This window comes from Sceloporus undulatus, chromosome 6 (genome assembly GCF_019175285.1).
Source record: "Sceloporus undulatus isolate JIND9_A2432 ecotype Alabama chromosome 6, SceUnd_v1.1, whole genome shotgun sequence".
NCBI classification, from domain to species: Eukaryota; Metazoa; Chordata; class Lepidosauria; order Squamata; family Phrynosomatidae; genus Sceloporus; species Sceloporus undulatus.
Genome location: NC_056527.1, coordinates 27,519,038 through 27,538,449, shown reverse-complemented (window position 1 = coordinate 27,538,449; position 19,412 = coordinate 27,519,038). Strand labels below are relative to the sequence as shown.

The 19,412-nt window shown below is 40.0% G+C and overlaps 1 protein-coding gene across 4 annotated transcripts in view; it reads left to right on the top strand.

Moving 5' to 3' along the window:
- Nucleotides 1–19,412, top strand: part of PTER (phosphotriesterase related) — a 45,500-nt gene that overhangs the window by 5,657 nt on the left and 20,431 nt on the right. For all 4 annotated transcript variants that reach the window (XM_042472440.1, XM_042472439.1, XM_042472437.1 and 1 more), the window contains exons 2-3: nucleotides 12,904–13,365; nucleotides 16,616–16,881. In XM_042472440.1, coding sequence (XP_042328374.1) covers nucleotides 12,934–13,365; nucleotides 16,616–16,881 — 698 coding nt within the window. In that variant the 5' untranslated portion in view covers nucleotides 12,904–12,933. The remainder of the gene's footprint in view (nucleotides 1–12,903; nucleotides 13,366–16,615; nucleotides 16,882–19,412) is intronic.

The window sequence follows — 19,412 nt, the reverse complement described above, 5'->3', positions numbered from 1 at the left end:
CAGTTCTGGGCACCACAGTTCAAAAAGGATGTTGAGAAGCTGGAACATGTCTAGAGAAGGGCAACCAAAATGGTGAAAGGCCCTATGAGGAGCAACTTAGGGAGCTGGGTATGTTTAGCCTGGAGAAGAGAAGATTAAGAGGAGATATTATAGCCCTGTTTAAATATTTAAAAGGGTGTCAATTCGAGGATTGAGCAAAGCTTGTTTTCTGCTGCTCCAGAGAATAGGACCCGGAAGAATGGATGCAAGCTACAGGAAAAGGGATTCCAGCTCAACATCAGGAGGAGCTTCCTGACAGTGAGAGCTGTTTGACAGTGGAACGCATTCCCTTGGAAAGTGGCGGAGTCTCCATCTTTAGAGGTTTTTAAACAGGTTGGATGGCCATCTGTCAGGAGTGCTTTGATTGTGAGTTCCTGCTTGGCAGGGTTTGGACTGGATGGCCCTTGTGGTCTCTTCCAACTCTATGGACCCATTCCCACTTAAATTTACATTGGTTTGTGAATCGTGTTGATACCGGGTCACAGAATCGATCGAAGCTGATGCATACTTCCCACCATGGAAGCGAATTATGTCCATAATTCATGTAGTTCCTGTTAGTGGGAATGAGTGTCTGTGCCGCAGCTGGGGGAACCAAGTTTATCAGGCTCCAAGAGGATGGAGGGTTGGCTGCAAGAAGGAGGGTCTGGTCCTGGCCCCAGGCTGCCCTGTCGGCCAAAGGGTCACAGAGGAGGAGCACGGAGGACTCAGATTACTGGCGGAGGGGGCTTTGGGGGGCTGGTGCTGGGATGAGTCTGTGTGGGAGCAGACCATGGGGGTTCCTGCCATCCCCTGCTTGTGGGGCTCACAGCAGCCACACCAGCCTGGCCCAGAGGGGCTACCCAGCGCCTGACTCCTCGGTGGTGGAGGGGAAAGCGTGGGAAGAGCAGGTGGTGAGAAAGGAAGAGGAGGAGAAGAGGCACCACAACCACCGGGAATGGAGGGAGGAAGGGGGGAGAGGAGCCAGGAAGAAAATGCCTGCCCGGAAGGAACCCTGGAGGAGCGGGCAAGGCTGAGCAAGCTGAGCAGCTCCTACTTTTCTGAGGCGGCCTATGGGCCGCCTATGTCCTCCACGACCACAGCGGCCCTGAAGCTGGGGCCCTGAAAGCGGGGCCGTGCTCTGCCGGGTGAGGGCTTGCAAGGCCAAGGGAGCCCAGATCACCACCCTCAACTTCGGGGGGCTGAACTTTGGCAAGATGCAAGTCAGATCTGAATCTATTTTTTTCAAAAGAATAGCCAAAAAATGTGTCTAAAAAGAGCGGGGGTTTTGCATTTGTCTCACTTCAAAGCGAATCCAAATGATCCCATTCGCATCTGAAACTGTTTCCAATGGGTACGAGGCACATAGAAAGCAATCAGCAAGTCACTTCAGATCATAGTGGGAATGACTTCTATGATTCTGTGATACTGAGATCATATCTTTTAGCTTATGGAGGGGATGACCTTCCTCCCATTTGACGCACCTATCCTTAGGTTCCAGAACCTAACCTAACCAAAGAGCAAGCAGTTAACAAGCCAAAGCATTTTTTCTTAACAAAATTAAGCAACAGTCTAGACTCTAATGCCTTACATATTCTAGTGGGTCTTCCAGATCCCTATCCTGCTGTGAATTCTGATAAATTTACATCACTACTAATTTTGTTGTGTGCCTTCAAGTCCTTTCCATCTTATGGCAATCCTAACGTTGAACCTATCATGTGATTTTCTTGGCAAGATTTGTGCAGAGGGAGTTTGCCAGTGATTTCTTCTGAGGCTGAGAGAGCATGACTCGCTCAAGGTTGCCCAGTAAGTTTTCATGGTCAAGCAGGATTTGAATCTTGGACCTCACTGACAAGTCCCTACAAAAGGAATGTGATCTTACCTTTCTGGCTGAAAAAAAAGGAGTTGTTGGTAAGGCCAAACTACTGTCTTTGTAAGCATCTTTTGTGTGCTCAAGAATGAAAACTTTCAGAAAATCAGTCTCCAAAAGATTGGGAATAGGTGAAAGACTTTGGAGTCATAAAAATGGGTTTCAAGGATGGCTCCTGAAATAGCCCTTTTCTACACCAGCAAAGCTAACACTCTTCAGCAATAACAAAAGCCAGAGGTGATTAAAACGTCTTTACTAGGCTTACCAAAATCTTATAAAATTGGAGTACAGTGACACAAGCTTTCAAGCCATATGTTTCTATTGTTTCTTTAAAATGTTAACATATTTCACTCCTGTAGACATGTCTTTTGCTTGCCAAAAAAATTAACCTATTTGTAAATATTCAAACTTGTGGGTTTTTTTAAAAAATAAAGCCAAGAAGCAGTAATTTAGAGTTGTAAAATTTCTTATTGCATGACCACTCCATGTTTTCTTTTCCTATCTAATATACTGGTGTGTATGGTTTTGTTTTCTATGTGAAATTTCTATTGATTAAGGGAGGGGGAAGTTTTTATTAAATGCTAGTGAGCTGTCTTATTTTAAATGCCACTAAAATATTTACCACTATCTCTAAGAATACAAATCCTTAACCACGATACAATACCTTGCATATTTTAGTTTTTTGTGTGACTGTATAAATAACATTGCAATAGTACACATCTTTCCAAGGAGCAAACAGGGGTACCCCCCCCCCCAAACGTAACAAATAGCTACCAAGATATGCCTGCAACTCCATATTTAGAATCACAGCAATCTGGATTTAACATTGTTATAATTCTGTATTCCATTTACAACAAAATACATTTTTAATGCACCTCTGTAGAGAGTCTGTGCTGTTCTAATAACATTAAAATGTGCTTGCCAAGTCAAAATGACTGCAGAGACTGTGTATGTGATTATTATAGTCTAGCAATAAGAGATTACCATAGGAAATCAACTCAGGGAGAGTGTTCCTTACAAAAGCATTATAATGACTCAGGGTCCATATCCAAACTACTCTGTTTGCACAAATCTTATTCAGTAGAGCGCTGTTTGTGATGCAGCAGTATCTTGAAGAGCAATTCAAATGTCATTTTTCTATACTGAAATGAATATGCGTGTTTGCTAATCCAGCACAATCTATCTAATCTGCTATCTGCTTGTGGGTCATAGTCTGGGTTATGTTGGTTGATAGTTCTGAAACTCTTGTCCATGGTTATCCCTAGTGCATTTTCACATTGAAGAAATTTGCCAGGAAAACCCCATGATAGGTTCACCTTTGGGTTGTCATAAGTTATAAACGACTTGAAGGCTCACAACAACAAACATCAGAGTGATAAATGCCGACTTAAAGTATTATCAAATTAACCTAATAGCAAAATATGGCAGTGCTTTCCTTTGTTCTCAATAGTTAGAGCTTTTGAACTGGAAGTATTTTAAATAGGGTCCCATGTGATAGCAGGAAAGTGTGCAGAGAACAATCCAAAATGGTGGTAAGCTTGCCACAAAGTTTCCAAAATAGACTGCCTTAGGACAAGATGGTCTATTTGTTAAAATGTTTATATTCCCCTCCCATAGCCAAGGATCTTGGTTTAAACAAATTTAAAATAGTAAGAATAATTTAAATGAGACTAAAAGCATATGGAATCTTTTCACAAGTTAAAGCAGTTTAAAATGAGTTGAAACAATTTAAGTCAATTTAAAATCATGCACATTTGGTTAGGAACATGTAGTACTGTAGTTGCTTTTAGGGGGCTGTAGATTGCATGTTTATTTCCTTGTTGCCCCATAATGAAGGGTCTAATTTTAGAAGCTAGAACCAAATCAGTACTAGAATTTCAGATACGTGACTTGAAAAATTATTGCTATTGTGTGCCTTCAAATCATTTCTGACTTATGGCGACCCTAGGGCAAACCTATCACAGGGTTTTCTTGGCAAGATTTGTTCAGAGTAGGTTTGCCATTGTCTTCCCCTGAGGATGAGAGAGTGTGATGTGCCCAAGATCATCCAGTGGGCTTCATGGTCAAGCTGGAAATTGGTCGCCAGAATTATAATCCAACACTCAAACCACTTTGCCATGTTGGCTCGCCTTGAAAAATATCCTGTTGTAAAATCTACAGCCAAAGGAGGAGGATTTTCTCTGACAGGGACTTTGCATTTTGAGCGTTTTATTACAGTATTCCATCCACTAATTAATACTACACAATTTCGCTTCAGTAGGTTATTTTAAAAAACATACTGTTATGCCTAAAATGTCACTTTCTCTTACCTAAGCAGGAACTAGTATGTTTAGTTTGGAGCAAGAGACAGATCTGAATTACAGTCAGCTTTTTATATTTGTGAAATGGGGGTCAGATATTGCCTCTTTGTCCAGGAATGCCAAGTGTATTCTGTAACTTGAGGTATTTATCAGTGAGGAATTCAGTCGGTTTTGGTCTCTGTCTTGATATTCTGAACTGGGGACCTCATGGTCATAAAATCTTGCCCAGTTTTTAGACTTTTGTGTTGTTTTCCATATCCCATGTCTTTTGTACCACCTTGCCTGATAAAGGGTTCTGGAGAAAGTGTATTCTTTTATGGCTTTTTGATTGAATTAGTTATATATGAAGTGGAGCAGGATGAGGTCCAAAGACAGAAATCAGTGTTCTTCTTTGTGGTCTCTGCAAAGCACAGAAATGGGTTATTTTGCACCTGCGCAGCATTTCAAGATCCTACTGGAATCGCTAGGGAAGACTTTTTTGTGGTAGCTCCGCCCACCCTCTATATAGGCAGGATGTCTTCCCGGCCTTTCTCAGTTCCTTTTGTCCGCCGCATGAGCAGCTTAGGAACCTCGCTTAGAATCGTTCCTTCCTTAGCTTTCTCTTTCGTTTCCTGCATTTGCTCTGACTTCGTTTGACTCAGACTACTCTTTGGATTGTGATTTGGACTTGGTTTTGGACTCTGATTAATGGTAACACTCGGACTTCTTGACAATTCTTTCTCTTCGTCCCTTGGCTTTGGTTGAAAGATGTCTGCACACTCCTTTTAAAAGTGCACTGAATGTGGGACAAACATCCTGGCACTCGATGGACACTCCTTATGCCTCCTCTGCCTGGGCGAGGGCCATGTCCCTGCTTCCTGCCCTCACTGCATGGCCTTCACTCTGTGGGCCAGGAAGAATAGGGAGGTGCGCCTTAGGTCCATGCTCTACATGCAAATTTTGAAGCCTCCCTCCACCTCTAGAGCCTCTGGCAAGGCTGCGGCCGCCAAGGGCAAGCTCCCATCTCTGGCTTCAGGGGTCCTTGCCAAGGCTACTGCTGCTGAGGGAAAATCCTCTCTGGAAGTTTCTGGGTTACCAATCCCAGAAAAATGGAGGTCTACGGACCAGGATGTGGCTGGCCACCCACCCTTCCTCACCGAAGAGGAAGAAGTCCTCAGACTCCAAACCGGAGAAGAGAAAGCCCAAATCTCAGGACAAGTCCAAGGACTCATTCCATCACTCGGGAAATAAGTCCCATCCCTGTCAACCAAGTCTGGCCTCTGCTGCTCCGTCCCAACCTCCTGACCCTTCACAACAGTCGGGTTCGCCATCCTGACGTGGACACTCTCCGTCTCATGCCGTGGAGGATTCAGCCTTGACTCAGCTCTCGGTACCGGTACGAGAAATCATCCTGGCTTCTTGAAAGCCTTCCACCCAGCACTCCTACACCCTTAAGTGGGCTAAATTTTTGACTTTTCTGTCCTCAGTGGGACTCACCTCATCGGAAGTCAATGTCTCCATTGTTTTGGACTTCCTCCACCACCTCTCAGCATCTGGACTTTCCATTTTGTCCTTAAAATGCTACCTCGCATCCATTTGTGCCCGCTACCAATTCTCCGGCCGCCTATCTTTCTTCACTGACCTGCTCGTGAAGAAATTCTTCAGGGGCTTTGCCAACCTGAGACCGCCAGCAGCGATCCCTATCCCCACTTGGGACCACCAGCTCATCTTGGCAGCACTCACTACCTCACCCTTTGAACCTCTGGCTTCCTGTGACCTCAGGCTCCTCACCTGGAAGACGGCCTTCTTGGTAGCCATCACCTCAGCACAGTGGGCCAGTGAACTCTGTGCCCTCTGTACAGACTCTCCGTACTTGAAATTTTTTAAGGACAAGTTGTCCTCTGTCCGGACATTTCCTTTCTACCAAAGGTCGTGTCCATCTTTCATCTCAGTCAAGACATAATTCTCCCAATGCTAGCCCTGAATCCAACCACTGGCACTGAGCGCTGGCTCCACGTTTTTGATGTCAAATGGGCGATAGCCTTCTACCTCGACAGGACTGCGTCCTCCCGTTGTTTCCCCAGACTTTTTGTCTGCTATTCCAACCCAAAATGGGGCTTCCAGTCACACCTCAACGTTTCTCCAAATGGGTGACTTCCACAATCCTCCTGTTTTATGAGATTTTTGGGAAGACTCCGCCTGCTCAAATTCGAGCCCATTCCACCAGGGCAGTAGCTTCATGTTTAGCCTTCCTCTCTGGAATTCCCTTGGAGGACATTTGCAAGACTGCAGTATGGTCACAACCTCTAACCTTTATCAAGCACTACAGACTTGATACCAGACACCGATGTGAAGCAGCCTTTGGCAGAGCTGTTCTCCCTTCTGGAAAGCATTAAGGTTAGTTGGCACCTGTCAAATAACTGACAATCACAGTTTTTCTGGTTTAATAATTTATTTATTGCCAGGACACTCCCTCCTCCACAGAGGAACAAGCTTGCCAGTCTAACCCATTTGTGTGCTTTGCAGAGACCACGAAAAAGGCCAGGTTGCTTACCTGCAACTGTAGTTCTTGGAATGGTTGTCTGCGAATCCGCACAAATCCCTCCCATCCTATGTTGTGTCCTTCTCTCTTCCTTGTCTGCTCTTACCGCAGACCTTTTGGAACTGAGAAAGGGCGGGAAAAGATCCTGCCTTTATAGAGGGTGGGCAGAGCTACTGCCAAAAAGCCTTCCCCAGCAATTCCAGTACGATTTGGAAATGCTGTGCAGACGCAGAATAACCCATTTGTGTGGATTCGCAGATGACCACTAGAAGAATTACAGTTACAGGTAAATGACCTGTTCTTCAGAACAGATGATGTACTGGAAGGTTTCTAGCTTGGGTTGTACCATTTACTCAGGTTTATGTTTTTTTAAAAAAATGAACTTATTTTAAAAATAATTCTATATGAATTATTTTGGGGCACCTGTAAAAGCTGGGTTATTAAATATTAATAGCATACACCATCTACAGAAGATAATGTGAATCATCCCAAATTGAAATGGCCTAGGGCAAACATTGATTTGATAGTTATAAGGAATTAGAAGAAACAGTATGTGGAAATATACTAGCATTTTTGCACAGTTGGTTTCTGTAAAGCTACTGTAATATACTGTATTCATGGTATCACCACTCCAAGCCCTTAAGGGAAACTGTAGTGAATTTTCTAGGATGGTAAGTAATAGTTCCACCAACAGAATGCTTCTATTAGCATTGAAGTACTTCTTCTGTGTCTTTTCTGCTAGCACATTGTTAATACATCCAAGAAATATGAATATGAAATTAAGAAAGGCCATATGCTGACTACTAGCAAAGGAATGTTTCATATTTTATTGCTGCATTTGTGTTGATTTTGTCAAGCATTGACCACAATATCAAGTACATGCTTTTAGTAGTTGTGAAATTCTTATAGCTAAGTTGTACTAACCTTTACATTACTTTACATTATTAAGTATTACATTACTAAATACTTGCAAATTTAAATATTAAATGCCTGCAATGCAATAAGGCAATGTGACAAAAACCATATCAGGACTTAGCTGGCTCATGCAAATGTCAGTTGAGAGGAGCCAGCTTCAAGTGCTATGCTTCACCTGGAAAGCAGCCTGTACATGGCTTCTCTGCAGCTATTTCTCATGACTGATCCTCGCCTCTCCATAGGTTGAAGGATGTGGGATTGAGGCAAAGGAAGTGGGCACCAAAATCAATACAGTCTGGTTAAGGATCATGAATCTTGCTCTGGTGAGTGGGATCTGGGTCAGCTGACTAATAAAAGAAGGATAGCATTTTCTTTTTTCTTGCATGAGTGTGTAACTCATATATGTACTTAATTTCCTTTTATCTCACAGAGATACCACCTCATACTGTGGACCTCCTTTCAGATATGTTTAGACAAAACAGCAGCTGCTACTTGCTCAATTGTGCCATTTTGGATATGCCATGTGGGAGAAGCAGGGGCTTGTAACTTGGAGGAGAGGACATTGACTCAGTTTTCCTTGTAATGGAGGAGAGGGTATTGGCTCACAAATTAAAGTCATGAACTGCACACAATTGGCAGAGTTTTAAAAGGTATTTTCTGAGCAACAGTACTGGCCCACATGCAGTAATCTGGGGGCACTTTTGTGAAATGCAAAACCTATTACTGTAATTATTTTGATTAATTGGTTTTTATTTTTTTAGGTAGATAGAGTGCTAATTAGGCTAGCCTTCTGAAAAAGTATGACAAAACGTAACTATGCACTACGAGGTATGTCATTGTTTTCAGTTTGTCTAAATAAAGTATCGCTGTTTCAGCCCTAGGAGCTCTGTGCAACTACAAATGTACAAATGTAGTTGATAAAGAAATGAGTTGATATCAGAAAGAAGATTTAGTCTAGAAAATTGAATTAAATGTAAAAAAAAGGTTTGCTTTAGTAAATTACACTGTTTGGGTAACAAGTTTATAACATCAGTGTTCATAAGTGTATTTGTGCTGTGGTTTTTTTTTTTAAATTAGAGTTGATAAGGATGCCAAAGAATTATATATTGTCAACATAGTTTAGTGTAGGATTTAAAATGTCTTTAGTAGTCCAGTTAGTGTTTGTTTGAAAATGAAGATGTCTCTTTTAAATAAGTAAAGCAATCAATTTTATGCAGTTGTATTAGTTCTTTTCTCTTCCTGGACTATAAGCATCAGTTGAATCATTGAACCTTTCCCAGAACTGGAGGCTGCTCTGACAGAAGACTGGCTCTTATGAAAAGTAGTCAATTAATAGCAGAGTCAGAGAACTTGAATTTAATCAAAAGGAACTGTGGCTGCACATGAAAAACATTCTGCACTTAATGAGAAATCCCCTCAGAAATCTTATGCATGTTTTGTGATTTCACCAGTATTAATAAACTGTAGTCCACTCTAGCAAAATGTATATTACTTCACCTTCAGCAAACAGTTTAACACTTTAAGTTGTATACTGTAATTTCACTTTCGCACTATCCATTTAGTGATACTTTACTTTAGAAGAAGAGTGCACTAATGCTATGGTTTTGTTTTTTTCTTTCCTTCCTGAACAAAGCAGCATTTTCATATTTACACATAATGTTGTGGTTTTACATAAGACAGGAATTCAGTGACATACTGGTATATCTTCTTCCACAAAACAGCTCAGACAGTCACTGTCCACTGTGTGACATGACCTCTTCTTGCTTCTCTGCGGGTGCTTTATTTTTATAGTAGCATGTTGTGAGTAGGTCATCCTTTAGGGTGCCAGTCTGGTGTTTTGTTCATCTCTTCAGAGCTAGAAATGGGCTCTAGGGCACTTTGCCCTTTTGACTTTTAACGTATCTGTTGTGTTCAAACAAGAAAGGGGAAACACTAAAAATCTGCTTTGAGGGCTTTTTACCAGTAACAAACCAATGTTTATGGTATTATGCGCTAACAGGCAAGACAGGAAGGGCCTCTGTTTAATCAATAATGTATGCTCCAGTTAGTCCTGTCCTCTGGACATCATTAAACATGTATTTTGTTTCATAACTGATGACTTTGGCTGACTGGAGTTTATAACTACATATCCCCCAGCCTTTGCATTTACCATCAGGCAGATCTGAAATGAACTAGTCAGTCAGCTATGTTTAGTGTTAATTTGGAAAGTAAACTTAAAAATGAATGAGAATTTGAGTTAATTATAAATGGTAGAAATAGCAGGTTTGCAAAAGTGCTCTTTGTACTTTCGACCATGGTCTGACAACAGTTATAACTCTGCTTTGTTAAATGCTGTAGCGTGCTCTGTGCCTAAGGTTTAGGGGAACTTACCAGCAGACATAACTTTCTATATAAGATATCAAACAAATCATACAAATTCTTTTTGAAAACTGCAGATTAATAAGTCTTTGAATGGTAGCTAATAATGTTAATTGGCAGTTAAGCAAAATGAATCAGTCAGTGCAAATGATCAAACGAGCACAGGTCTAGCAACATGGCACTTGGGTTCTGCTGAAAAAGCTGCACCAGATTCTATCTTGTTTTTAGACTCAATGCAGAGTAATAGTTTTGATTTAGAGATTGCAGTCTTATACATGTTACCTAGGAGTGAGTCCCATTGAAATGATTAGGGCTTAGTAGGACCTTTGGAGTTCTTTAAACACAGGCTAAATGGGCATTTTTCAAGAGTACTTTAGTTGTGGTGCCTTCAAACCTTAAGATTCTGTGGTTTTATATATATATATATACACACACACACACACACACACCACAGAATCTTAAGGTTTGAAGGCACCACAACTAAAGTACTAGGGTGGTGTAGTGTTTTAAGCATTGGGCTACAACTGTGCGGACCAGGGTTTGACTCCCTGTTTGGCCATGGAAGCCCACTGGGTGACCTTGGGCAAGTCATACTCTCTCAGCCTTGGAGGAAGGCAAAGGCAAGCGCCCTCTGAACAAATCTTGCCCAGAAAATCCTGTGATAAGGTTTGCTTTAGGGTTGCCATAAGGCAGAAACTACCTGAAGGCACACAACAACAATATAGGGATTGCACTGATAAAAGACTGAAATAACCCAGAGCCAGGGTATCTGGAGGACAATGCATGAGCCCTTCTTTTTCCTCCAGTCATAAGCAAGAGGCTCTCCTCTAGGTGCTAATGTGTTTTGAAGTAAGTCAGGCTGATTAAAGAGAAAGTTTTTGTTATGGGTAGCAAGGGCATTTTCCACAGGGATGCCTGCATAAGACTACAATTTCTATAATTTATAATGCAGTCCTATATTTGTCTACTCAGAAACAAACCCCACAAACTGAAAGGATAAGTGTTTATAGGATTGCAACCTCATCCTATAAGTAAAGACTGCGTAATTCTCCTACTGCTTTTGGTATAATTTTAGTAAAGTTTCCTATTCAATCTCAATAGGTTGAATTCAAGTGTCATGCTTAGAGTAGAGTCACTGACACCTGTGTGACAAGTAAATCATCATGACAAATTAAAGTATTGTTGATTTCAGTAGATCAGCTCTAAGCATGATGGATTTAAGACAGTGTTATGAAAAGAAGTTGATGGAACAATTAGATGAAAAGATGTGAATAGAAGCCAGAGTGAATGGGGCCTTTTCCCTCTTTGATTTGGGGCACAAGTGTCCATATGATAGTAGCAAAAGATTAAGGTCCACCCCACAATCTTTTTATCCATGTTAGATCACCTGTCACTTGCTTCTGTGTAAAAAGAAGGGAACAGTTGTAGCTGCATTCTACGTATTAAAAGTAATGTTTATTGGGATCGCAGTTCCCTAGAACCCTGTGAGACTTTATTCTAAGTAAGCATATGTAGGTTGTTCATGGCAGATGTTAGTAATAGATGAAGTGTAAAGATAGCAACATTTTTAGCTTGTGGCTTAAAAAGTCAACAAAATTGGTAGCAAATAGGGAGTATGGAATCTATTATTTTTTTAAAAAAAACAACAACTACAGTATACAGTGCTAGTAATTTTAAAAGAAAGCTCTACTCTTTCTATACTTCTGTACTAAATTTCAATATTAAATAATACAGTTGGCCCTTCTTATACACAGATTTTTATACACGGATTCAAGCATACATGGTTTGAAAATGTTCAAAAAAGTATACATTTCAAATATCAAACCTTGATTTTCCATTTTTTATAAGGGACACCATTTTGCTATGTCATTATATTTAATGAGACTTGAGCATACACGGATTTTGTTATACACGAGGGATCTTGGAACCAAACTCCAGCGTATAACAAGGGTCCACTGTACTACATTGTTTTGTATTCTTTTGTATAATGTAAGGTGATCCTCACATGGCACTAAAGGAGGCCCATACTCAGGTCCAAAACACTCTGCAGAAATAATCCAGTTTAAAACTGATTTAACTGCCCTGGCTCAATGCTAGGGAATTCTGGGAACTGTGGTTTTGTGAAACATTTAGCCTTCTCTGTCAGAGAGTTGTGGTGCCACAATAAACTACAATTTCCAGGATTCCCTAGCATTGACCACTGACCAGTCAAAGCAGTCTCAAACTGGATTATTTCTGCAATGTGGTTTGGACCACTGTTCTTAGAATGGTTTATGCAAAACACCACTGTGTAAAGTCACTTATTTCCTATAATTTGTTGCGTTTCTAACATCCGACTTGCATATATATCTGTATTCTGTCCTAAAAGCTATACCATCGGTCTTGGAGGAGCCTCTGGTATGGAGTGAAAATCCAGTCTTTAGCATTCTCCTCTAGCCTCCTTTGTTACTTCTGCCCATTTTGTTTTTCTAAATTGGATAGATTCCACCCCCACCCCTTTTCATTTCTGCCTAACTGCGTTCTTGACATAATGACGTCTTCATGTATTCTTTCCTTTTCTTGGAGACTGAGGTTTTCTGTTGGTCTGTCATCCATTCTTGTATTCCCAGTGTCTCTGTCCTGTAGTACCATTTCCATGTGGGCATTTCTGCTATTAAACAATACTAAAATCATGGTTTTTCTTTTCTCTCTTCAATATGAATTAGGCTGTACATTTGATTCAATGCTGGCTCAATCATTTCATTGCATACCACAGATTACACAGCTTCTTTAATTATAATCATTTAGCAAAAATTTACGTATGGAACTGGTATTTCCTTCTGAAGCGGCCGTGTTAAATTTGTTTAGTCTGCTCTTTAATGTGAGGAGCAAAATTAGTACTGTACTGGGGTTTAAATATCTTTTCTGTATTTTTTTTTCTTTAGAATATATTTTTTCAGAATAAAAAGGAGGAAATGTTTTCACCGAAAGGTAAAGTTCAGACTGTGTTGGGCCTTATAGAGCCTAGCCAGCTTGGTTCAACTTTGACTCATGAACACTTGACAATGAACTTCAGTTGCTGTTACAGCCCTCCTCCTTCAGGGCAGGAAGCACTGTCTGAAAAACCCATTGAGATGAAGAACTTGTTTTGGCTTAAGCAGAATCCCTACAGCCATAAAGAGAACCTCCTCCTGTGTCAAGAGATAGATGCTGTGAGGGAGGAACTGTTGCATTACAAGGCAGCAGGTGGTGGGGCCATAGTGGAAAATACGACCACTGGGATCATGCGAGATATGAAGACCTTGAAGCAGCTTGCAGAGGAAACTGGAATCCATATTATTGCTGGAGCGGGTTTTTATGTGGATGCCACCCATTCTCCTGAGACACGAGCTATGTCTGTGGAGCAGGTAACGTACAAGAATGTACTGAAATCGGAGCACTCCCTCTCTTAACTTCTGAGTAATCAAAATACCATACTTGGATTTAAATGTTATTAAAATCCTCAACACTGAGTGTGTGTGTGTTTAATAGTAGGATAGATTAGAATAATATTTATTGCTTTAGACCTTGGATCATAGCAGATTAAAATCAATAACAAAGTGTATATTAAAAAATACATTAAATAGTGTTCAGAGTTAATTGAATAATTAAAAGTAGTAAAATTAGGAATATACATGTACTGCTTATAAAACCTAATACTACTAATGGAGGAGAAATAACATGTATGTGTCAGTATACGTTTCTAATCTTTTTGGAATTTTTTGGAAATAGAATCCACATACATTTTTCTTCATTTGGCAGAATAGTAGGAGAATAGGTGCAACTTTACCAGTGGAATTATTCTACTGTGGGCAAAAAGGCTTTCCAGGATGTTTGCATGAGAAAGCATGCAACGTGTTGTTCTGTTAGCACAAGGCCCTGCCTGATTGTTTTCACAAAGAAAGCTACGGAACTATATTACACAAGGAATTGGACAAGACACATGTGCTGTGCAAATTCTTCTTTCGATTGATTCTACGACAACAGTTTGTGGAACAGCACTGCCACAATAATTTCTCTTCAGGCCATTCTTTTTTCTACCCAAAATTAAATGTAGAACTGTATTTCAGGTATAAAACAGATTAATGATCATGTCTTTGCAGGAAAAATATTGGCTATTTTAGTTCTGAGAAGTGTATTAAGATTGATCTGTGTGTGGTTTACATGCCTTTTCACATGCAGAGGTTTCGTCTATAGGAAATGCTTTACACAAATACAAAATGCTTTCCAGTCAGTCTTTAACTTCAGAAGATCCTGGAACTTTGCTACATAGCACTCTGACGTATATGAAGATTATATATTTTATTGTTAAGAAAAGAAGATTGTTTCCATACCCCACCCCTACATGACTCTATAATGTACTTAGTTCATTCTGTTAATCCTTGAAACAGCATTATTAGCATTCCGGTGTCTGTGGATCACAATAGTGATACATTTAATTATGGTCCAAAACAGACTGCAGAAATAATCTACTTTGAGACCGCATTAACTGCTTAAGTGCTAGGGAATTCTGGGATTTGTAGTTTATGGTGGCACCAGAGCTTTCTGACAGAGAAGGCTAAATGTCTCATAAAACTACAGTTCCCAAAATTCCCTAATATTGAGCCAGGGCATTTAAAGCCGTCTCAAAATGTATTATTTCTGCCGTCTGTTTTGGACCTATGTCCAAAATTTGATAGTAAGTAGAATATCAAAATGCATAAAGAACTTTTTTATTCATTAATTTCAGAAAGCTAATGTTTCTTTACTTAAAAAATTTGAGATTTTTCATGGAACATTGCGACTGTTGGAGCAAAATATCCCACATTTAACCATGTCTATCAAGACAACACATTGAAAATTCCATTAAAGAACATAAGCTAAATCATTGGGGGGGGGGGGGTGCTTTGAGAACAGAAGTTATTGTCCTAAACTTAAAAAGAAAATGGAGAAGCATTGTTGCTTGGATATGGATAGATTATTCTGAAATTGCCAACCTACCAAAGAATTTGCATTAACACTTTTCATTCAGAGTTACTATGAGGTACTGGCAGACACTATTTTTTTCTTCAAATAAAGACCATATTTTTTTGTATTCCAGCTACAACAAATCAATGTTAGTTCAGTTTCTTCAAGCAGACTCCAACGTCTTACTTACTTACTTTGGCCTATAAATTGAGCAAGCACTCATTGGGGGTTTTGTGTGTATGGTGCTGCTTACTTTTATCATTGCTTTATTGTACTTTGTGGTTTTTCAATTTTCCACTGTGCCTTGGGAGGTTTTAACCTGAAAAATGGTTTATAAATCTTTTGAATAAGTAACTCATTTGATGAAGAGAAAGTGTATATGTGGAGATATTTAATGACTATGAAGAAACAAGCACAGGTATATAGAGCCCCTGTTGCTGAAATACAGGTCTGCTGGCTGAAAGTGATGCTGTTCAGTGCTATGAAAAGAAGGTTGGGGAAAAATAGATTCAAAGGCTTATGTAAAATCTAGCCATGAAAAACCAGTTAGTTAGAACTTCAAATTTAGATCAGTAAGAATGACTAGGAGATCTTACTTGTCTTCAGGAAATTTAAAGCATCTTGTGCCTACTGTGACCACTTGCTAGAATTAATATATCTGTGGATTATCTAGAATCAATATTTTGCATTTAGCAATATGCACCCTACTATCCTGAATAAATCTGAACTCAGATTTTGAAAGATAGGCAAAAACAGGCTTGAATATCTTTCCCCTTGGATGGGAAACTTAGGGAATGACAGGGTTCTTCAAATAGGGGCTATCCTTAATGAAAGCCTGAAGATCCCTGCCAGTCTAGCCACTGAACTAGATGGATCAGTGGTCTGACTCACGTGGCAAACTCCTATACTCCTAAATTAATCTTTTAGCCAATTTTAGGGAGAAAAATTGCATCTGGATAGTTCAGGTATTTACTTGATTTGGGCACATAGAAAACATGATGACTTATTCATCTTAATTTCAAAAAACACGACAAAATGAAAATTGCTTTCACTCAAAGAGAATGGACTGTATTAGTGGTATTTTTGTTTCAGATTGTCCAAAAGGTATATTGCATTTTAACATGCTGTCATACTTCATCCTATATGTTTCCCAAAACTGTCACACTACCACATTCCCTTGATACATAACATACTTTACAAATAGTCCATATATGTGGAGTAGTGTGGAGTTTGACACTTTTGTTTCCTAGTGCTTGTTAAGACTGCTGGGAGGAAGCAACAGCAAGATTTCATCCCCCCGCCCTTCTCCAAATTAGGGCTCAACTATGAGGGAAGAAATACCAAAGTATTGAGAGTTTCCAGTTCTTTTTGTTTTCATTTTACCTGCATATTTCCAGGTCCAAATCCAAACTCTTTCTTGAAATATTTTGGGTTTCTCTCACTCCTTCCTTTTCTTCTTCCTCTTTCTCCTCCCACTGATCACATGTCATATTGTAACATTTCAGAAATTTTCACCAAGTTCACATCGTGTGGCTCTCTAAAATAACCTTAGTTTGAACAGGAACAGAACCTGAGTGTTTTTTCTTGTCTTTCCTGTATTGATATACTTAAGCTTTGATACTATGCATTGCAAAAACATCTTTAATCAAAATAACATTCCTTTTTTCATAGCTGACAGAAGTTATTATTAATGAAGTTATCAATGGAGCAGATGGAACCAACATCAAGTGTGGTGTAATTGGAGAAATTGGCTGCTCTTGGCCTCTGACAGAGAGTGAAAACAAAGTTGTTCAGGCAACAGCGCATGCCCAGTCCCAGCTTGGCTGCCCTGTCATCATCCATCCTGGCAGGCATAGTGACTCACCTTTCCAGATCATTCGGGTTTTTCAGGAAGCTGGGGGTGATGTCTCAAAAACTGTCATGTCTCATATGGATAGGTAAGTGAGCTTAAGGTATATATTTTTTTAGCAATGTTATTGCTACAGCTGGAAGTTCTGTTGTGTTTCCATCCTGCTAGATCAAATTGACATAGCCTCTCAAAACTTTCAGGCTGGCATCCTTGTACAGAGCCGTTTATTTCTGCTAAGGTATAAAATACAGATATGTCAACCTAAATTGTTTTCAGTGACTCCTTGTTCTGGATCCCTGTTTGGGCACCTAAATAAAATCATGTTTTCCCCATTCATTTGGGAAAATCTAGTCTAATTTATTTCATAACTCTAGGAGAGGATTATTTCTTTGAGATATCAGGCCATACATTAGTGCTTAACTTTATAAAACTGCACAAATTGTAAACATCTATGTCATTCCAGGCGTATTGAGTGTGGCTATCAGGTTTTTACAGTCAGCCCTCCATATCCATGGATATTTTATCCACTGATTCAAGCATCCACAGTTTGAAATTATTCTAAAAATATAAAAATTCCACAAAGCAACCCTTGATTTTGTCATTTTATATAAGGAACGCCAACTTACTATGCCATTGTATAGAACAGGACTTGAATACCCACAAATTTTGGTATCGGGGGTGTGTGTGTCCTGGAACCAAACCCCAGTGGATACCAAGGGCCCGCTGTTTATCTCTTAGGTTACTTTTCCAAACTTCTCTATGCCTTTATCACATATCCCTTTATACCAGCTGTATATGTGCATACAGAAACACAAATACTGGAATATTGCTTCACTCTGGCTTCTATTCTCTTTTCTCCCTGTTCCATAGAGGTCTCATCACATGCTCTGCAACATTGATTGGGCATAGGATCTCTCATTGCCAATAAGATTTTAATTGTTTTCACATGTACCCATCCTTGCTAATGCACCACATCTTCCTAAGGGACCTTTACTATGGTAATTTGAGAAATAGCAAGTACTGTAGTTACCTATACAGTGCTCCCTCGGGTTACGAAATTAATTCGTTCCGCGGCTAATTTCGTAACCCGAAAAACCTTCGTAACCCGAATTGCCATAGGCGCTAATGGGAAAAAAAGCCGCGGCTCCATTTAAAACAGCGCCGGCGTTTTTTCGTAACCCGAAAAAACGTTCGTAACCCGAAACAATAAATCCCTATGGGATTTATTCGTATCCCGAAAAATTCGTAAGCTGGGTAATTCGTATCCCGAGGTACCACTGTAAGTGCTTTTGCTGCACATAGATATCTTTGTCTCTTTTCTTCATGCCTGTCTAAATATTAGACTTAATGAATTAACATACATTTCTGTGGCAAAGATAAGACTGTATGAGTTGCTAGATGAGCGGGGAGTTTTTTACTTGATTGCTGAAATATGTCCCAATGTATTGGTTATGACTAACAGGCCAATCCTGTAGACATTCATTTGGTAGTGACTTTTAGCTTGTTTCGTAGGACTTGCTCTCAAGGAAATATAGGCAGGACTGTGGCATAGGCCAATCTGTATGTATGTATACAGGCTGAAGTAGTTCCTGTGTTCCTTTATAAGAGTGTAGGTCAGAGGGAGACCATGTGTTTCACATGTAAAATGTTCCAGGTTCAATCCCTGCCATCTCCAGCTAAGGCTAGGAAGACCCAGAAAGGTTATTTTTTGAGACTATAACTCCACTAATCCGTACCCTGTTTTTTTCCAGTAATTTGGCCAAGTTCTAGAAAGGCCCTTGTGTTAGTTTCTGGAAAGCTGCTGCCAGTTTGTGTAGACCATACTGGGCCTAATGGATCAGCCTTTGGCTTAAGACTGCTTGTTGGGTTCCTGATTGGTAGCTAATCCAGTCTGCCTGCAAAGACAAGTTTATCCACTTGCCATTCTAACCAGCTTCCTATTCTCCCACGTGGATCATATCTAACCTCCTGCCCAGGCCTCTTTTATCACTGCAAAAGTATGTACAGTACAGTATATCTATAATGTAAATAGCCTTGAATGGCTGAAGGAAGAGAGTTTGTTTCTTTCAAGGAAAATGTGAGATACATGTCTTCTTCCAAATTCTAGCAAAAAACTACAACAAAAATTTCAATAGAAGAAACCCTAGCAAGCTACATTACGTTAGATGAATCTTCTGTTACAACAGCAATGAGAGATTATTTATTCCCTCTGAAAACAACAACAGTGGTGCACATATAGGTGGGAGGTTACTGAATTCTGTTTCTCTTGACAGATATGATCTGTATGGCCAAGTCAAGCTTATACGACCTTGTGTGGTTGATTAGGTGACAGATGTTCAAATACTGACTAGCAGTATTGAAGCCTGGAAGCTGTTTGTGGTTAAATGACTATCATCCAATTGGTGGGGGTGCAGTATAGTCTGTGTAGAACTGCAGCAACATTAAAATGCAGAATTAGTTGGTGGATTACAATCTGTGTTATTTCATAGATAATAGGACCATATGCTGCAGGAACCCAAAACTAGTTTTTCTGCAGAGGTTTTGTCCATGGTATCTCTGCTTCAACACATGCTTACACACTTCACATGCACATACAACATGGCTCATCAAATTAATCAT